Source organism: Phycomyces blakesleeanus, assembly GCF_001638985.1.
Source record: "Phycomyces blakesleeanus NRRL 1555(-) unplaced genomic scaffold PHYBLscaffold_18, whole genome shotgun sequence".
NCBI lineage: Eukaryota > Fungi > Mucoromycota > Mucoromycetes > Mucorales > Phycomycetaceae > Phycomyces > Phycomyces blakesleeanus.
The window spans coordinates 1,073,040-1,091,230 of record NW_017265151.1 but is presented as its reverse complement, the minus strand read 5'-3'; the positions used below and the strand labels follow the sequence as shown (position 1 = coordinate 1,091,230).

At 32.8% G+C, this 18,191-nt stretch overlaps 5 protein-coding genes across 5 annotated transcripts; 2 read left to right on the top strand and 3 right to left on the bottom strand.

The window, feature by feature from the left end:
• Positions 1-2,647: 2,647 nt before the first annotated feature.
• On the bottom strand, positions 2,648-3,208 carry PHYBLDRAFT_148610 (hypothetical protein; the record flags this gene model as incomplete). Its single annotated transcript, XM_018432114.1, has 4 exons — positions 2,648-2,682; positions 2,773-2,863; positions 2,929-2,984; positions 3,193-3,208. 4 exons carry the CDS (start codon positions 3,206-3,208, stop codon positions 2,648-2,650), a joined length of 198 nt encoding a protein of 65 aa, XP_018288738.1.
• A 1,566-nt stretch (positions 3,209-4,774) lies between these two features.
• Positions 4,775-7,412, bottom strand: PHYBLDRAFT_115220 (hypothetical protein; the record flags this gene model as incomplete). Its single annotated transcript, XM_018428443.1, has 12 exons — positions 4,775-4,896; positions 4,950-5,141; positions 5,278-5,383; positions 5,477-5,617; positions 5,730-5,878; positions 5,980-6,049; positions 6,144-6,223; positions 6,314-6,377; positions 6,465-6,554; positions 6,669-6,740; positions 6,880-6,998; positions 7,175-7,412. 12 exons carry the CDS (start codon positions 7,410-7,412, stop codon positions 4,775-4,777), a joined length of 1,443 nt encoding a protein of 480 aa, XP_018288737.1.
• An 840-nt stretch (positions 7,413-8,252) lies between these two features.
• On the bottom strand, positions 8,253-9,536 carry PHYBLDRAFT_171442 (hypothetical protein; the record flags this gene model as incomplete). The annotated part of the gene is made up of 3 exons (XM_018436600.1): positions 8,253-8,443; positions 8,552-8,586; positions 9,391-9,536. 3 exons carry the CDS (start codon positions 9,534-9,536, stop codon positions 8,253-8,255), a joined length of 372 nt encoding a protein of 123 aa, XP_018288736.1.
• A 356-nt stretch (positions 9,537-9,892) lies between these two features.
• On the top strand, positions 9,893-12,274 carry PHYBLDRAFT_171441 (hypothetical protein; the record flags this gene model as incomplete). Its single annotated transcript, XM_018436599.1, has 3 exons — positions 9,893-9,971; positions 10,189-11,855; positions 12,101-12,274. The coding sequence occupies 3 exons, from the start codon at positions 9,893-9,895 to the stop codon at positions 12,272-12,274; spliced, it is 1,920 nt and encodes a 639-aa protein (XP_018288735.1).
• Positions 12,275-13,094: 820 nt separating this feature from the next.
• PHYBLDRAFT_148607 (hypothetical protein) lies at positions 13,095-13,679 on the top strand (the record flags this gene model as incomplete). The annotated part of the gene is made up of 1 exon (XM_018432113.1): positions 13,095-13,679. One exon carries the CDS (start codon positions 13,095-13,097, stop codon positions 13,677-13,679), a length of 585 nt encoding a protein of 194 aa, XP_018288734.1.
• Positions 13,680-18,191: the final 4,512 nt, after the last annotated feature.

Below are 18,191 nucleotides of genomic sequence, written 5' to 3'. Positions count from 1 at the left end.
GTAGATTTGATAGCTTTCTTTTTATTTACACAAGACAATATTAATAGCACTAATATTAGGTTTACAAATCACTATCTTATATATATGAATGTTCTGGCATTAGTATGTATAAATGTATAAAGGTATAAAGATATATGTATATTCGATCTTTTGATGGTACGAAAATAACCAATAAAAATAAAAGACAGTGAGTGAGTGAAAGGACAAGTGAGTAAAGAAAAAGTATATGGTTCTTGTAACATAAACAAGAACTCTGTACCACACCCCTTGCTTGGTCGGAACAAACTATGCTAATATCAAACACAAGAATGGACACAGAAAAAGTTCTTTACCCTTTTTTTTTGGTATCACAACCCCTTCTCTCTTGACTCTTCAAAAATCAATCATATTTTTTTTTGCTATTCAATGGTGAATTTGTGCTATTGTTTTCAAATGAATAACTGGGATTCTTTAGTTGAATAATTATCGCAGTAGTCTTGAAGAGATGACCTTTAGCTTGCGATCTAAAATCAAAGCTTTATTTACAATAAAGAAAATAGGTAAAGAGAGTGACCAATTGATTAATTGATTGATTAACAGAGTGAGTGATTGATTAATAATATATATATTTATAATAAAATTGCTATTAAAACTTGATTTTCTTTGGCAAGTAGAAAAGAAGAAAGCAACCAAAATATTGACAAGATTTCAAATAAAAAAATAAACAACAACAACAACAACAAATAGTAATAATATTCAATATTCAATATTCAATTTTTTTTCTCAATATTTCTCACGCTTCTTGTTGATGTTTTTGTTGTACGGATCGGCTTTATATTCCTTTCATCCGTACAACCTCTCGTTTGTCCACAAGAGTTGATATTTAGTAAAGGCGGGTATTTCTTTTTTATTTATTTCTTTAATTAAAATAATTTTTTCAATACACTAATACCTTTTCAAAGGCATTGCAGATCAAACAATTCACGAAACAAGAATATCAAAAGAAGAAGAAGAATGTGAACTACTGTTTTTTCTTTTTAAAAAAAAAAAGCTTCTTTCTCTGTGTTGTGCCAATAGCCCAAAGAAAAACAAGAAAACAAGAAAACCCTACAAAATACTTTATGAAAATAGTAATTCACATACACACACATAAAATATCTTTCTCTTTTATAAAACTTCTTTACACAACTCGGTTCAACCAAGATTAATAGTCCCTTGTAAAATGTTATTGAGTATTGTCTATAAAAATAATAATCATGAGTCGACCAGATGAGGTAATCAGTAATATTATTTTTGGCGGTTGCATATTAATTATGCCATCTTGAGGCAATGAGACTCACAGTAGAAACCAACAACATTTATTATTATTATTTTCAATATTACCCTCCTTGGGTCTTGTAGGCTTTTTTTTTTATTATATTTATTTTGGGGATTAAAGCTCAAGCACCAAATTATTTTTCCTCCCCAATAAATAAAGTATTGGATGACAGATATAGCATATTCTATTAATGATCAACATTTATACAATCTATAAACCATTATACTATCGACGGGTCCCTATAATTCTAATTTATTTATTCGACAATAGACAAGCCCCCCAATTACTCAAGAGTATGCGTTTATACATCTATACATAAGCAAAAGCATGTAATCAAGTAAATGGGGTTGGCTATTTTCAATTGTACGTTGTTGGTTGTCTTGATATGATCAAATGATCTTACACACTACCCTAGCATTATCATACAGTATGTAGGTATATGTATATGTAAACCACTCCCACATTCTCTTTCTTTCTTTGTAAATGTATGTATGTCTCTTTTGGGGACAAAAATGGAAACTGTATTTTATTGAAAAAGTACATATCCCAATCTGCCCAATAAATTACAAATAAGATAAATAAGCTTAAATCAATATGAATTAAAGGTTTATTTTGCTTTACATTGAGCAAAGATATATATTATCTTTGCTCAATGTTTTCGTTATTAGCTTTAGTACTGTTATTTCTTAAAGGCCCTAGTCTACCAGATATCAATATCTGGTAGATTCTTATCATTTTCCTTCTATCTATCTCTATTTTATTCACTCTGTTGCCTTTTGTATATTACAAGAGCTATACATAATCATAATCCAATACGCTTTATTGGGTGCGATTGCAAGAAATTTAGATAAGAATAGTCTAATTATATATACACACATACACATACATATAACATGTTTTAAGATATTTGATTTTGTTCCTATTAAATATATTATGCCAGCTTCTTTACGCATCTAAATATGTTCAACTAATCTTTCCTTTTCTTTTCTTTTATTAACGACCCAAAGACTCTTAAACCACGACATACTTTAAATTGTGTATATATAAATATATACATATAATACCCACAAGAGAAACTCTTCCTTCCTTTGTTCTGTCTTTTCTTCTTTATACACTTGACAATAAGCTTACTACTTGATCAATAATTTCAACTCATTGAATAAACAAACAAACAATAACACACATCATATAAATGTAAATAATGATAATGTCAATGTCAATCAATGGAAATTGTAATGATGATAATGAAACACGATCAGTTTCTTTTATGTATTGAGATAAAATGTGGGATTTGAGACAAGGTTACAGAGAGCCAATAGAAAGTAAAAAGAAGAGAAAGCGGGAGGTCTTTTACTTCTTTCCACTCTTCTTGATACCACCGCTGACTGTAAGATGCAAATGATACATAAAAATAATAAATAAAATCAGTTTAGAGCAACAATCTCAAATGATCATGCAATGATCAATCAACTTACGAAGAGGACCCTTGCCAGCAGCCTTGGCCTGCATTTCCTTCAACTTCTTGTTTTCTTCCATCTGCTTCTTCTTGAAAGCAAGATCTTCATCCTACATTGATTGTGAGATGCGAGGTTCTTTTACAACAGTGGTGACATCACAATAAGATTCCTTACGTCTTCATCATCAAACTGCTTCTTCTTGGGGGCCTTGAGAGGCTTAAGCTTTCCACCTATTTACATTTTTATTTGTTTATATTATTGTTTGTTGGTTTTAAAGTTTGGTTTAGATCATCTACAATAAGTATATATATATATATATATAGGAGAAGTAGAAATAACAGTATACATATCTAGAATACACTTTGTTGTACTCAAGAACAGACATATTGGTACGTGTCTATGTATCTATGTATCTATGTATGTATATTTTCTGCTTACCTTGTCTTCCGGACATTATTCAAAATTGGTTTACAAGAAGCGCAAACTTTTCGAAAATTTTTGGTTTTATTGCATGTGCGTGAAATAAAATAAATAAAATGTGGCGCATTTTATCTTCTCCGCTCATTTCCCTCATCAGCCTGGTCAGGTGAGTTTCCAAAAGTGCCAACTCCTCCTCCTCCTCCTCCTCCTCCTGCTGTTGTTGTTGTTGTTGTTTCTCCGCTACTCGCTCCTCTGTCACTATTTATGCTGCTGGCCATTTGTCTGCTGCTGGCTACAGTAGAGCCAGTGGGTTCTCTCAGGATAGGATGAGGCAGAGTAAAAGGGTACATTGCGCCGACATCTACAAATGCAGATGTATTGTCGTCATCACTAATAGCAGATATCATTGGTGATTCCGCTCGAGACACACCTCTTGGCATTACGTCTCTGTTGGTTCTACCAGAACTACCAGGCTCAGCTACAGATTCCTAATAGTAATAATGCAAAGAGAGAGAGAAAGAGAGAAATAGCATAGAGTAAAATCAGCATTTTGGTTTATTATTATTATTGTTATTATTATTTTTAATTAACAATAAAATACACAAAAAAAGTATTTTTTTATAAAATATATAAATGAAAAAATAAAGCTTACATCCATAGCCTGAGTAAACTCTTTTTGTTTACGACTCAAGAAAGAGGAAAAACTTGATAATATACGACCTGCCTGCTGAGACGTAGACTCAAGCAAGGGAGGATTTACTTGTATTATCTCGTCGTTTCTTTCATTAGCACGTTTAATTTGAGTTATTGGTTGGGATAGCACAGTATCTGCGTTTGTGTGTGTATATATCATATCATATCACCATATCATAATATCATATCGTATCATATCATAATATCATATCATTAAAACAAGATTCTTTCTTCTTTATTTATATACACATAGATATACCCCCCAACTAATCAAATTGCCTCAAGAGCTCATATATATTATATCCATATATCCCATATATCTTATCTTTATATCTCTTACCTGATTCCGAATTGGTGTAATGTGAGTTATTATTTATCTCATCTTGAGGTCCGCGTTCAAATTCTGTCCACAAGGCATCCATACCCTTTAAGAACCTCGATCTTCCTGTCGAAACAGCCTTTGCACCACCAGACATTGCTTTGGAGAAGGTCTGCCTTAGCGGTGCAAGGTTTTGTCGCAGCTGAAGGTCCTTCAATCGACTAGAATCAAACAAAGTTGGGAGAAGTGGTTGTAGGTGGGTAGGTGGGTATGTGGGTATGTGAGGAAAGGAAGGAAAAAGAGTAAAAGTTTTTGTCCAATTGATCTTGACTGAATTGGGTTTCCTCCCTCTTTTGTTCTTTCTTTTACCACAAGCTAAAGATACTACCACTACCATTACCACTACCACTCACTATTAATACAATCTCTCTAGTTTTTCTTCTTACTTTGACAGTGTATTTTGGATATCGTTAATAGAAATATTTCCCATGCCTGGATGACTACAGAATAAAGAAAGCAATGCTTAAAGAATAAGATATATATATATATATATATAATATGATAAAGATAAAAATAAAAATAAAAATCTTACCCAGGCTCTACAATCTCATATATTTCATGATCTGTGTATTTGTTCCAAATTCTAAAGTTGTTCGTTTCTCGCCATGCCATTATCCACGACATTCCATAGTCTGAAAGATAGTTCCGTTCTATTTGATCATCTTGTTAGCTAAATAAATCACAATAGACTACGATAGACTACCTCTATCATCATCTCTCATAACCTCTTCAGATGAAGAGTCAGAATGATGCATTCCTCTGCTATTGTCAGAAAAATTACTGGATGCCTGTGCATGTTTCATACTGGAAAGCAACGAGAGCACATATTCTTCAAAACGTGCTCTCAAATAATCGTCCGATCCATAAAACGTATTTTTGAGTGGTCTTGCTGGATCTATTCACAATAACAAAAGTCTTCAATATATATATATATATACTTGCTCTCTTTTTTCACCCATATATAACAAGACAACTAACAAACATGTAAACCCAAAAAAAAACTTTAGTCCTACCATTCGGATCCCAGGTACTATTGACCACCTTGACAATCTTCTCTGTCCATCTACGATCAGCCATAGTAGGGTTCACAACAGATGCCAGTTGTTGATTATAAAATTCTATGGTTCCGGTCTCAACCTTTTAAAAATGTAACATGAGCTTCCCTTTCTTTCTTTTCATAGATAAATTATATATAAATATGTAAAAGCTTGGAATCTTTAATAAACTTACGTTAACAAGTACATCAATATTGGTATCATTTTTATGGCGAAAAAATATTTGGTTTGTCGTGCCAACAAGGTAAGATCTTGTTTTCTCGGATGAAAGCATTTCAATTTGCTGTAGTGGCAAATAAGGTTGAAAGAATGAACCCTAAATCCCATGCACACGATTGCACACACCCACACACATACACACAATTGCAATTCCAATTACAAAAAAAAAGTCAATATCAAATCCAATACATTCTTCGTATGTACCTTACTTTTTCAAAAATACGTAAAGGGAGTCCCATATAGCGTAATAAGCTTTCTTTGGTGCCATTCGCAAGTTCACGTGCTTCTGTAATTTCTAATGTACTCTCTGCAGTATCGAGATCGGGTGCCCCAGCATCCTGTAGACAGCGTAATAACCCTAATAAAAATAAGTAGATAGATAAATAAGAGATATAGGTGTCGATTGCATATATGGATAAATCAATAAATGAGGCATGTCTGATAGACCGACTACCTTACCTGGTATAAGAGATATCAAAGAATATTGAAAGGTGCATAGAATCTCTACAGGATAACCATAGAATAGGATCTTATGGTGACCTCTTGATATATTAGTACACCCAAATTATAATTTTTTCTTCTTCTTTTTCTTCTTTTTCTTTGGTTTATTTGCAGATCATTACCTTTTTCTCTAGTAGCAATAGTTTGAGGAGCATAAGAGTCTTTCCTTTAAATCTATGCAAAAGTTCACGTAGAGATGTTCCTACAAAGCATCCAACAGTCTATGTAAGATATCTAGTATAATATAGGCTAGGATAGGATACACAAATTTCGCCTATTTATGAGTTCTCACCCATGTACAGTGTTGAATCGTCAATTGGGCCATAAAAGGTATTGTTTAAACTGTTGTATAAATTCTTTGTACACACAATAGGCAAACATATGCATTTATTAGTCTGTGAGTCCAGCGCAATATTGCAAATCCTTTATATATATAATCTTACATATAATATTCCAATCTGTGTAAAATCTCTTTGATTGAACCAAGCGGCCGTAATTACTGCAAGTTTTTGTCGCAGAGGTCCAAAAATCGGCTACTTTCCCCAACATTACCAAATTAAAGTAATATATATATATTTGTGTGAGTATCAATTTCACGGGCTTCTTTACAACATCTCTCTTTTACTTTTTGCTTTGTTTTACTTTACCTGTCGTGCTAAAACAACTACTGCCTTTTGAACAATGGATCTTGTAATATCAGGGGTTGTAACAAGAAGATCCTTAAAAATTTAACAAAAAATAATAATCAGATCCTCATTTTTATTCAATCATAATTCTTTCCATGCTTTTTTCTTTCTTTTATTCATTTTTCGTATATATTGATATTTTATATTCATAAAATATACGTATGTAGCGTACCTTTGCTGGTATCTGTCTATTGCAGGATATGCCAAATAAAGTAGTCTCCGCCACAGACCATCCTGGAACAGGTGGAAGGTGAAAATAGGCAAAATCCTCATCCTTTTGATGAGCTCCATCTATAAAACCGACCCACCAAACAACCAAAAAAGAAAGAAGAAAAAAAGACACTCAATATGTCAGCAACATCATATCACAAATAAACCCCCTTTCTTCTTTTCTTCTTTTTCTTTTTCTTTTTTGGCTACGTTTCTGCTACTAAGACTATTATTCTTATTCTTACTATTATTATTACCTGGTAAAGCAAGAAAAGGTAAAAAGCTCCATTCTTCTGGGAGTTCTAGTTTCTCTAGTGATGTCTGGTTCTGGCCCAAGCCATTAGCATCGTCCAAATTGTCAGGACTGTGATCGCTTTGTGGTAATGGCGGTAAACAAAATTCAACAATGGGTCCATATGCGTGATGGAAACCAACGACGAGAATTGCTGCGATTTGTTGGTCGATATTCTGGTCTAGAGATGGTCGGATAGGCATGGAATCATCGGCATGTAGTTGCGATTCAAGTTCTTGGCCTTGAGTTTGATTTTGATTTTGACTCTGACTTTGACTTTGACTTTGACTTTGACCCTGGACATTCCCTGGTGTACTTTTGTTCTCTTTGTTCAATGACCCCATTCTTTCTTTTCTCTTTCTCTCTCTTTTGCTTTATAGTTTTTTTTCCTCTTATTTGGTTTTATAAAGCAGGGCGATAAGGAGAAAGAAAAAGAAAAAAGAAATTAAATTAAATGAAAAACTGGACAAAAAAAAGCATATATCTACTAGAGAAATTGTGTTCCTTCCCCAGTCACCAGGAATGGAAATTGAGATAGAGAAATAGAGGTAGACAGACGTACAATACAGACCGACAGACAGACAGACAGAGGTGGATCTTTTGCTTATTAGTAATATTAGTATCAGTAATATTATCATTATATGTGTGTATGAAAATTCTACGGGATATTACCCTAGGCTTATTATATCTGTTCTGTACCCTTTTATATATACAGTGTGGCTCTATATATCGTATTCCAATTCAATACTCTTTATGAGATGTACTTTTTCTTTATTCTTTACTCGGCAAGTATATAAGTGAATATTCATGTATCTTATATGCTTTGCTTATATTAAATAAATAAATTGAATACTTAATATATATATATATATATATATATATACGTACATATTTATATCCACATATCTATGTGGGTGTAGGTTTTGGTGTACCTTTTCAAAAATTATGTGATGGTTTACACTTTTTCTTGAAATAATTTGAGGCGATCTTCTCTCTTTTCTAACTTGAAATAACCCTGTGGTTGCTCTTCTTATTTACTGTCTTCACTTAATGGACTTATCGCTGTAACCTGAATGTCTTTGGCTTGAAGGTAGACCGTATTTTATTCTCAGTGACAAGGATTTGATTAGATAGATCTGCTTAAAAGAAAAAGACTTGTCAAAAAGTCTCGATTCATTGTTCAGGGATTTGCTATCAACCCGATACCGGCAATACCCTTGAGATGACATTATTACTATTGTTATTATTATCAGGGACAAATTAACGAGATGCTTAGGTAAATTAACATGCATATTTAAATAAATGTTATTTGAATATATCTCTGCAAAATGTACTTTTGTACTTTCTTTTATTGGATCTTCTATACGCCCATGAATCCTATATGATTAATGAAAGAAGTATAAGTATCAGAAATGAGTATTACAATTCAATAAACTCTTTCAAAAATAAGAAGATGAGGAAGAAAAAGGAGAATTGTTATCTGCTTTTCTTTTATACTGAATTCTCTCTGTCTACGAATATCTTTTCATTGGATGAATATATATGGCTTCTAACGGAACAAAACAGAAAAATGCTAGTCATGTAATAGAGTGGAGTAATATTTATTGTTTAGGCAGGTTTAACCTACACACACACACAAGTCCAAAGGATAGTAACATAACCTACAGTATGTTAGATCACTTCAGTAGGATATCAATGGTAAGGCCAAGTATTAATTAATAAGCACTTCTCTTATTCATAGATCAACTAATACAGAAAGGTATATTTATTCTTGAGAATATCGAATTCGATATCATTTTATTTTGTATTTTTTCCGAGTTGAATCTAATTGAGCAATTCTGGTCAGTTTATCAAGAGTTAAAAGCTAAGCGAAGTATTATGCTTTCTGGGTAAAGTAGAACAAATGATCACTATAGTTAGTGAGGTATGAGATTATCTATATCCGAAAGGATCTAAAGGGTCTGTATACTCATTTTGTTAAATGTTTATACACGGGCCTCGATAAACCAATATTGTAAGGACTCTATTCTGACTTCAGCGCTCCAAAATTTGAGTGAATTGGCATTAGATTTAACCTTTTGTTTTTTAAAAAAAAGAAAAGAAAGAAAAGTGAGTTCAGAAATGTATTATTCCGAGTGAACAGTTCTCCCATTAGAGATGACGTTTATGATATAGCCTTACCCGTCTTCGTAAAACATAAATGTCAGATACTCGGTTTGAATTCCTGTCAGATAAATTTTAACAGGAAAACAGAAAGGTATAATTAAATACGATATATCAGAAGCAAATCTAAGTTTAATAAGAGAATTACTGACTCTCTCGCACATTTATACAATGGTAATTGTGTGTCCAATTGAAATAGACAGTAGAGAGTTAGGTAAAATCAGGGACCAAATGGTACATCATATAGTATCTGAGTTTACACGAGTAAAATTCTAGCCATCAAGATTATTATAAAAATATGAAAGAGTTTCATAAACCAAGACAAGTAGGCTACAGTATACTTTGTATTTGTTCAAATAATATACTGATTGTATATTATTTGAACAAGCGTACACTCTAAATATTTGAAAAGATAAACAAGATGAATGCTGCCACAAAATAGTACTTTACCAATAAATATATATCTTATATTTATTGATTATTGATTATTGAAAATCGTGTATTATCTATCAAGACTTATATGAATGCGCAGTCTGTTTATAAAATAGGGAAATATGATGACAGAATTTTAAACAAGTTTTTATTGGGCATTGATCAAGGTAAAAAAGTCCGAGGCAATTGATGTCGTACCCAAAAGCCATGACTTTAAAGATGTACAACGTTTCATGGTATACAATGCTTTCTTTTTTGACTTTTTTTTTAAAAAAAAATATTAAAAAGGATAAAATATTTTAGATCATTGATACTTATAATACGCCCTTCCCTTTATTTCTCTCTTTCTCTCTTTCTTATTTTATTTTTCTCTATCTCCCTTAGTTGCAATGGCATCAGAATTGCCATACGAAGTTGTATCCCTTATCGCATCACATGTTGAGAATGATAGCAGACTTACCGGAGCCTTAGTCTGTAAACAGTGGACAGAACCATTTTTAAACGCACATTGGTATTCCTTTGGTATCTTCCAGATAATAGCAGATCGCATTTGCGATACATCCAACCTGGAAAACATATATTTAAATAACGCGCATAGAGTATGTGAGCTAAGGCTTTCTGATCGATCAATTATCGATATGGAATATCGCCCAAAACTACGGCAAAATTACAGTGGAATAAAACGTCTTAAATACTATGAACCAAATAGACGCCGCAGTTTTACAGAGATAATTGATTGGAGTATCTGGAATTTTTTGTCGCATCTGGAAATACGTTTTCATTGTCAAAGCGACATTGTATTGGAAGATGTTTTTACGAGCCTATCGGGATCACCTCATCTTATTCACCTCACATTACTCCATCAGTACCTGTTAGAGAGTTCTGATATCAGGAACACTGTTTCGTGGCTAGATATCGAATTACTCCACTTAAAGGCACCACAACTGGAATATCTAAACATTGATTTCGCGCACATAAAAATATCGAATTACGAGGTGAATAATATAAGACATGTTTTACCAGCACGTACTGTCACAAAAGCAATATTTGATAATGATAAAATTGACACTTCCTGGGTATTTTACTTTGCGCTCAAATACCCAAATTTACACCATCTGGAATTTAAAAACAATGGCACCATTTATGGAACGCGCGAAGCTTACTATGAAAAAACGTATGAAAAAGATATACGACTACTATCAACACTCGATCAATTCTTTCCTTGCTTAAAGAATATAAGCTTAGATCCGTTAAATTATAATTCTTGGCCGTTTTCTATATTCTACGACACTCTTCGGCACTTTGGCGTAAACGTTGAAAGAGCTAAAATTCGTGTTATCCACTGGGACCGAGCTTGGACAAGAAGTTTACACAGTTGCGTTGAATTTAGTCCAAAATCATTGAGGGTTTTGTGGGCAGATTTTGGTCACGAATCTGTTAATCCCGCATATAAAGGACAGATTCCGAGTATATTACCTTTATATCCATGTCTGGTCGAGTTACATTTCATGGTCGTCGGTGGTATTGAAATCGACGTTATGCTAGATAAATGTCCATCATTGCGATTATTGGACATACATTTTTCCTCAGTACGCATCTCTGAGAAGCCAAATCACAACCCACACCCTCTACAAAGATTAAATCTACATAATCTGCGTACGGCCACGCCAATCTTTAAATATTTATCCTTCCGTTGCAAGCAACTTTTATTCATGAAATTAGAACATGTTGAGTTTGAGATATCTGAATCTACGAAAAACAGGGAGATTTTTATTGAGATGCCGTACACCCAGTTGGACACACTTATCCTCTATAGTATAGGAACATATCGTGGCTTTGTAAAGCATTTTGTTATTAAACAAGAGGATAACATCGATGTTAGTCAATTAGACTTGACCAACCAGCAACAGCCTATACGATCAAGCTGGTATCACATATGCAAGGGCGAGACAAAACATTTTGCATGGGAACTTGGGAAACGAGAGGTTGAATACGCTCAAAGATTCTTCCAAGACGTTACGAACTTTGACAGTGATGAGAATAAAATCATGGTAAAGAAAATAGCAAAAAGTGATGTTTTGTGGAGGGGTTTTAAGGGTGTATGTGTGTGTGCTTTTTTTCTATAAATTTTCGGTCAAATAGTACTTTATTCTCTTTCTCTTCTTCTTCTTTGTATTATATTCCAACTTCAATTTCTTCCTATCCTTTTACTATTGTAGACAAAAGAAAACTAAACCATATTTTTTTCTAATTTACTCCCTTTTTACCATCAATTTTTATACGTTTACCTTTGTAGGGTTACAGCAACATAAGTTACAGTTCTTCTCTAAAGAAAGATTGGAAATCAGATCTTAAATATGGCTACTTTTCTCTTCGAGTCAAATCTGTTAAAGGCTATCATCTTGACAAAGAAGAATTACTCGAAAAGAGTTATTCATTGCCGATAATGTATTTGCCATCCGTACAATAATAATATTAAAGTAAGCCAATGAATTGACCTCGCACATATTACGCACAATGGCAATTGTGTACTCAATTGAGATATACAATAGAAAATTAGGTAAAAAAATAAGGGCCAAATGGCATATCATTAACATTTAGGTTTACACGAATAAACTTCTAGCTATCAAGAAAATCATAAAAATATAAAAGAGTTTCATAAACCTAAACAAACGGGTTACCCTTTATATATTATGGAAGTTTCTTCTTAATACGATCCTATTGAGGGCGCCTATTTGCCTCGAGTATGCATGTTTGATGCCTTTGTAAATTCTATGCTTTAAAAGAAAACGATGGCAATCAGGCACATCATTAAGCTAATAGTTGGGGTCATTAAATAATAAGCAAAATTACAGTGCTTCCACTATATAAGCTTACTTGAATATTCATAATCCACCTTCAATTATTTAGTTTGGATTGTGTGATGTTTTCAAAAGGCAATAGATATATTGTAACCATATTCAGTGAGCTCATTGGATCGATCCAAAAAGTGTAGAAAAAGAAAAAGATCATAAAATTAATCCATGAAGATGAAATTTTAAAAGACCGAAATACCCCTTTTCCCTTTTTCCTGTATTCATCTTCCTCTCTCCTGTCTCCTCCCTCCACCACAAAATAATAATAATTATAATAATAATTATAATAATAATAAATATACTATAAATTAATATTACATCTATCAATATAATTTATTAACTTATTATCATTTTAACTACCAAGTCAATCAAAGAAGACAAATAACAAAGAAAAAGCGATCAAGCTTCTTGTATTAAACCTATCTTCTAACCGGGATGAAGTTTTATCCAGCTGTGAGTGCCTCGTCCGCATTTCCAAAAGACGGAATGAAGGACAAAGATGAGGTTGTTGATGTAATGAAAACATATGCCATTGAAAACAATTTTGTTCTTGTCACTGCCAGAAGTCAGATTCCCATTCTACATCTCAAGTGCGCCAAGGGAGGCACATACAGAGGAAGGCGTGATGGGGGCGAGAACGTTAAACGATCCACCGAGACTCGCCGGGTTGGCTGTCCGTACTTGCTGAGATTTTCTTTTAGAAAGAAGGATCAAAAGTACTATCTTTTGAGAAGCCTTCACGAGAAAGAAGAATATCACAACCACCCTTTGTCTCCAAAAGAGCTGTCGGCACTTCACGAGGGCCGAATGGCCAAGCTCACCAAAGAAGACATCACCCTCACCGAAAGACTATTTAAAGAAAACGCAAAGACTATGAAAATCCAAGATCTGCTCAATGACGAACGTGCTCCTGGAAACAAATTGACAACACATGATATCAACAACTGGAGATATTCATTTGACCAACGCAGTGACATCCGAAGATCAACAACTCCGGATACAAGTAATAACGAAGGCTAAGGGAAATTACGGTTGCTTCCGAACTTGAACCAAAATAATAATAATAATAATAATAACAGTGATAATAATAATAATGTATGGATCACCTCAAGTGAATATTAGCCAACAAAATAGATGTTTATGTGAACAATAATAATATTAATAATATTAATAATAATAGCCAAAACAAGATCAAGATCATAGGCACAAGATAAAGAAAGAGGCAAATATTGAGGGTGAAATAGGTATCCAACAACAACGACAGAAACAACAGCAACAACAACAAAGAAAGGAAGAGGACTTGATCGGGAAAGAGAAAGAGTAATATTTGGAAAATACCAAAAGATAACGTTCATTGACAAAACGTGCTTTCAATATATAATCAGGACTACTTGGATATCCTTCCATTAAGTTAAAGAATCAGGATCATTGATGGAACAAGACCAGGTTTAGCTCTTTGTCACACCAACACACAAATATACACGCATACACGCATACACACATGCAGGCTCTTTCCGTCTATCTCTATCTCTCTTTTCCTGTGTGTGTGTGCCTACATAGGTACCTCTACCAGAATATACCAAGATGATATATTAAAGTATGGAGAATGATAAATATGTTTCTTTATCTTGAAGAGTGTGGGTCGCATTGTAATGAACCGGTCTTTTGTCAGACATTTTCCTAAAGAATTGGCAACACTGTATACCCCATGATAAAATCTGAATAAAAGCGAAAAATATATTTAATAATCCAAAGATGTACAAAAAATGTTGTTTGAAAGAGGATAACAGTAGTAATGCATTTCTCTCTCTATAAAAAAGGCTATTCACAACACTAACACTACTTCCAATGGCAAATTATAATATACCATATACTTAATAAAAAAATCTTTGTTTTTACTGGTTTTATTAGCACCATTATTATAGACATATTTTTCTGCATTGTTTATAAAGGATATAGCCAAAAATGATGGTAACTATGATTGATTATTTCATGACCTTGACAGTCTATACCAGGATCTCAAATGTTATAATATGTGTTTAAAAGCACCCAATATTTAGTTGGAGAATAAATCTAACTTTTTAATTTTAATGAAAGATTGGAGATATTTCTCACAGAACTTCTGCGATTAAATACTATTTTAGTAGAGCATTAAACAAGAACTTGGAAATTAAAGCGACATCTAAGAATCATGTCATGGAAAATTGAAATTTCTGTGAGATATCACCTATTTATTTTCTGTCAATTTTCCTTCAAAAAAGTACATTATTCGGCACTAAAAAAAAAAAGACAAGATCTTGGGCTATCTGCAAAGACACTTCATGTGAATAGCTCATATAACAGATAAAGGCGTACCTCTTAAGCCTTATAATATATATTCTATATTTTTAATATTATGATCATGCATATTATCTTTTAAAGCGATCAAATTATGCGTCAAAAGTCTATTTTTCATTTTTTTGGTAGCGCCTGCGACACTCCCAGAAATAGCAATAATTTTAAATCAGATTTATTAAATCTAGCCACACTTATATCAATAAGACTGTAAAAATCACTAGAGTACTATATGACTTTTGATAATAGAGAAGGTGCCAAGTTATGATAATCCCAAGACGGCTAAAAAATAATTATCTGTAAAACTCAATCAAAGATATTAAAAACTCAGACACAGTTATGAAGATTTATACGTTGAAAACATTAATACTAAGAGATTTAGAGCAAATAGACCTTAATAAACTTGACTTTCAGAGGCCTATTCTATTAAGTAAGTGTAAATAAGAGGCTCCTGGCTATCATATATTTTGTTTTTAAGTGAGAAAAATAAGCTCAATTTTTACTAGAAATTTAGTGAGCATTTGAAGCCAAAAATTAGGGATTCCCTAATTTTTGGCTTCAAATGCTCACTAAATGGCCTCCACCATGAAATTTGCAAAACAAATATTGGAATTTAATTCGCCGCGTAAAATACAAATTTGCAAACGCTTGCAATTCAGGCTCGAAGACACCTCTCTAATACTTTGGTTTTAACTCACGGATTTATTCCCTGCAGTCTCGGTGTATCTAATTAATATTAACATTCTTGGAACAATAGCTACATACATACACATAATAACTAGCTAAAATAGTTAAAAAGAAAGAAATATTGTCCGTCAGTTACAATAAGAATGAACAGATAATGACTGGTAGTAAATTAAAGAAGAAATATAGCAGCTTAGTAATACTTGAAAGTACACTTCCTTAAATGATTCATGTACCAATTCTTCATACTTTGCTACTTTGAATGGTAGCTATATCAAATGCAGGAGATTCTGACTCTTTTAGTTAATTTCCATGTTGTCTTGATTTGCAGTTCATCCAAAATACTTTGTATAAAGAGACTATTGGCTCAATGTTTTTCCTTACAAATGGATCCAATTCTTGAATATGCTTTGGAAAGATAATTCCATATATTTTAGTCATGATGTAAAATGAAGTCCCAGGTGTTTTTTAGGTCATATAAACTTTGCGATATAACCTTAAAAAGAAAAAGAAAATATTAGAATCTAAGTATAAAAATGTAGTATGATATAAGCACAGTAAAACCAGGGTTTATGACTTCTTACCATGACTCTGGAAACCAGATGAAGAAACCATCTTGGGGATTTTGATAGTTTTAATAGACATTAGGACAAACCTGCAACGTTTTGGAGTCGCCTATGCTAATTCAGCTTTGTAATAGCCAAGAACTATATATATAAGACTTTTGTCCGTGTTCATGCCTATACTATTAAGAAGCCCGTTCATGAATTTTACAAAATGAGCAGTAGTTGTACCCTTTTCTATTGATTTTCCCTTCTCGATGGTAGTACTCTCCTCGACATTAGTACTCTATGTTTGGGTCTTCAATAATAATGTCGCCCGATCTTTGCTTTCTACCTCCTACAAACTTTCTTTCTTTATTTCTTTTAGGTTTTGCCGACCGGTGTTTGAGTTGTTTTTTTTTTTTACCTTTTCCTTTTTAAGTGCTGGCTTTTTTCATAATAGCATATATAACACTAGAGCAATGCATAGTACTGATAATGATCTGGGATGGAGAACTTTTTTTTAAAAAAATTTCTACTGGGATAGGTGCTCCTAACAGCTCATCTAACCCAATTGATTTTCTCGTGTTGATGTTAAATCCAGCCTTATCGGTAAAAATCCAGATCTTAGTGTAATCCAAACCCTATTCTTCCTTCTTCATGAGCCCCTCTATATCTCGTTTGCAGATTATCACCAGAGTTTCTTCCCTTACGGTTGAAGGTTGACTTATTGATTGAAATGAGTATTTCATTTCTCAATTGGTGGTTCATTTGAAATTTTGGGATCTTAAAGCCATCAAACTACGATGTCAGAGAATCAATGAGGTTTTTGGCACAAAGTTATGAGACTTTTTTTTTGTTTTCACTATCTGTTGAATGCGCTTTTCATGCTCATGCTTAGGAGTAAGTGAATTAGGTCGGTTGGGACTTATTTGCGACTTTTTTCAAGGTATCTTCCTCCGTTTTTTTTCGGTCATGCTTTCATCAAAGCATAAAAGTACAATGATATATTCCAAAATACTTTACATGCAAAATCATTTTCCCATTTTTCCATAACGCCCTTGACAGTTTGGTTGGTAAACACCTCTTTGGTTTTGGTTCATTGTAGTATTTGTAGACGCTATTGTCTATTAGTTTGACTATCCCTATAGCTCGAATAGAATTTACGAGCTACACTGTATAGCTACCGTCTATAGGTGCGTGTTTTTAGAAATGGAGAAGAAAAGAAATAGTAGTAAGGTACAGTCCAATTAGGGACTCTTTTGGAAGAAGGAAAAAAAAAAGAAGTACAGAGCTATATAGGTCTCTACATATCTTTTAGGGGTGGGAAGTAAGATGTGTACCGAAAATTCATTAATAATGTATTGTTCTGCTTTGCTTTTGATTTTGCGTTACAAGACTTTATTTTTAAAATACAGTATATAGATTAGTTTTAGACCTCCAAAACGTAAAAATCTAAACGGACATATCTATAAACTGAAAGGAAACAATCCTGTGAGAATTGACCATTTGCTTTTGTAATTTTGTGGGTATTTGCGTTTACATTTTTATGTTTTTATTTTATATATTTTTGTATGGCATTTTTAGCAGCAAAAATCATATCAAATCAAATCAGATTCTACCATTTAGAATTATGCTGCGAATAAAACTGAGTCTATATTTAAATACGCAAATTAGTATTATTTTTAGTTTTTTTTTTTATTACTTTTATTACATTTTATGTATCTATATAAATAATAATATCTCCGCTAAATAGAAGGAGAAGAAGAAAAAGAAGAAGAAGAAGAAGAAAAAAAGGAGAAAAAGAGAAATATAGAGATATAAAGATACCTTATGGAACATCGTTTTACCGATTCAAATTACAAACAAAAAAGCAAATAAATTTTTAGTACATTTTGTGTTACGGTTACGATACCTTTTTCCTTTTCCTTTCCAAGTTACCACATTTTTTTAGACCGAAAACTTGAGGATT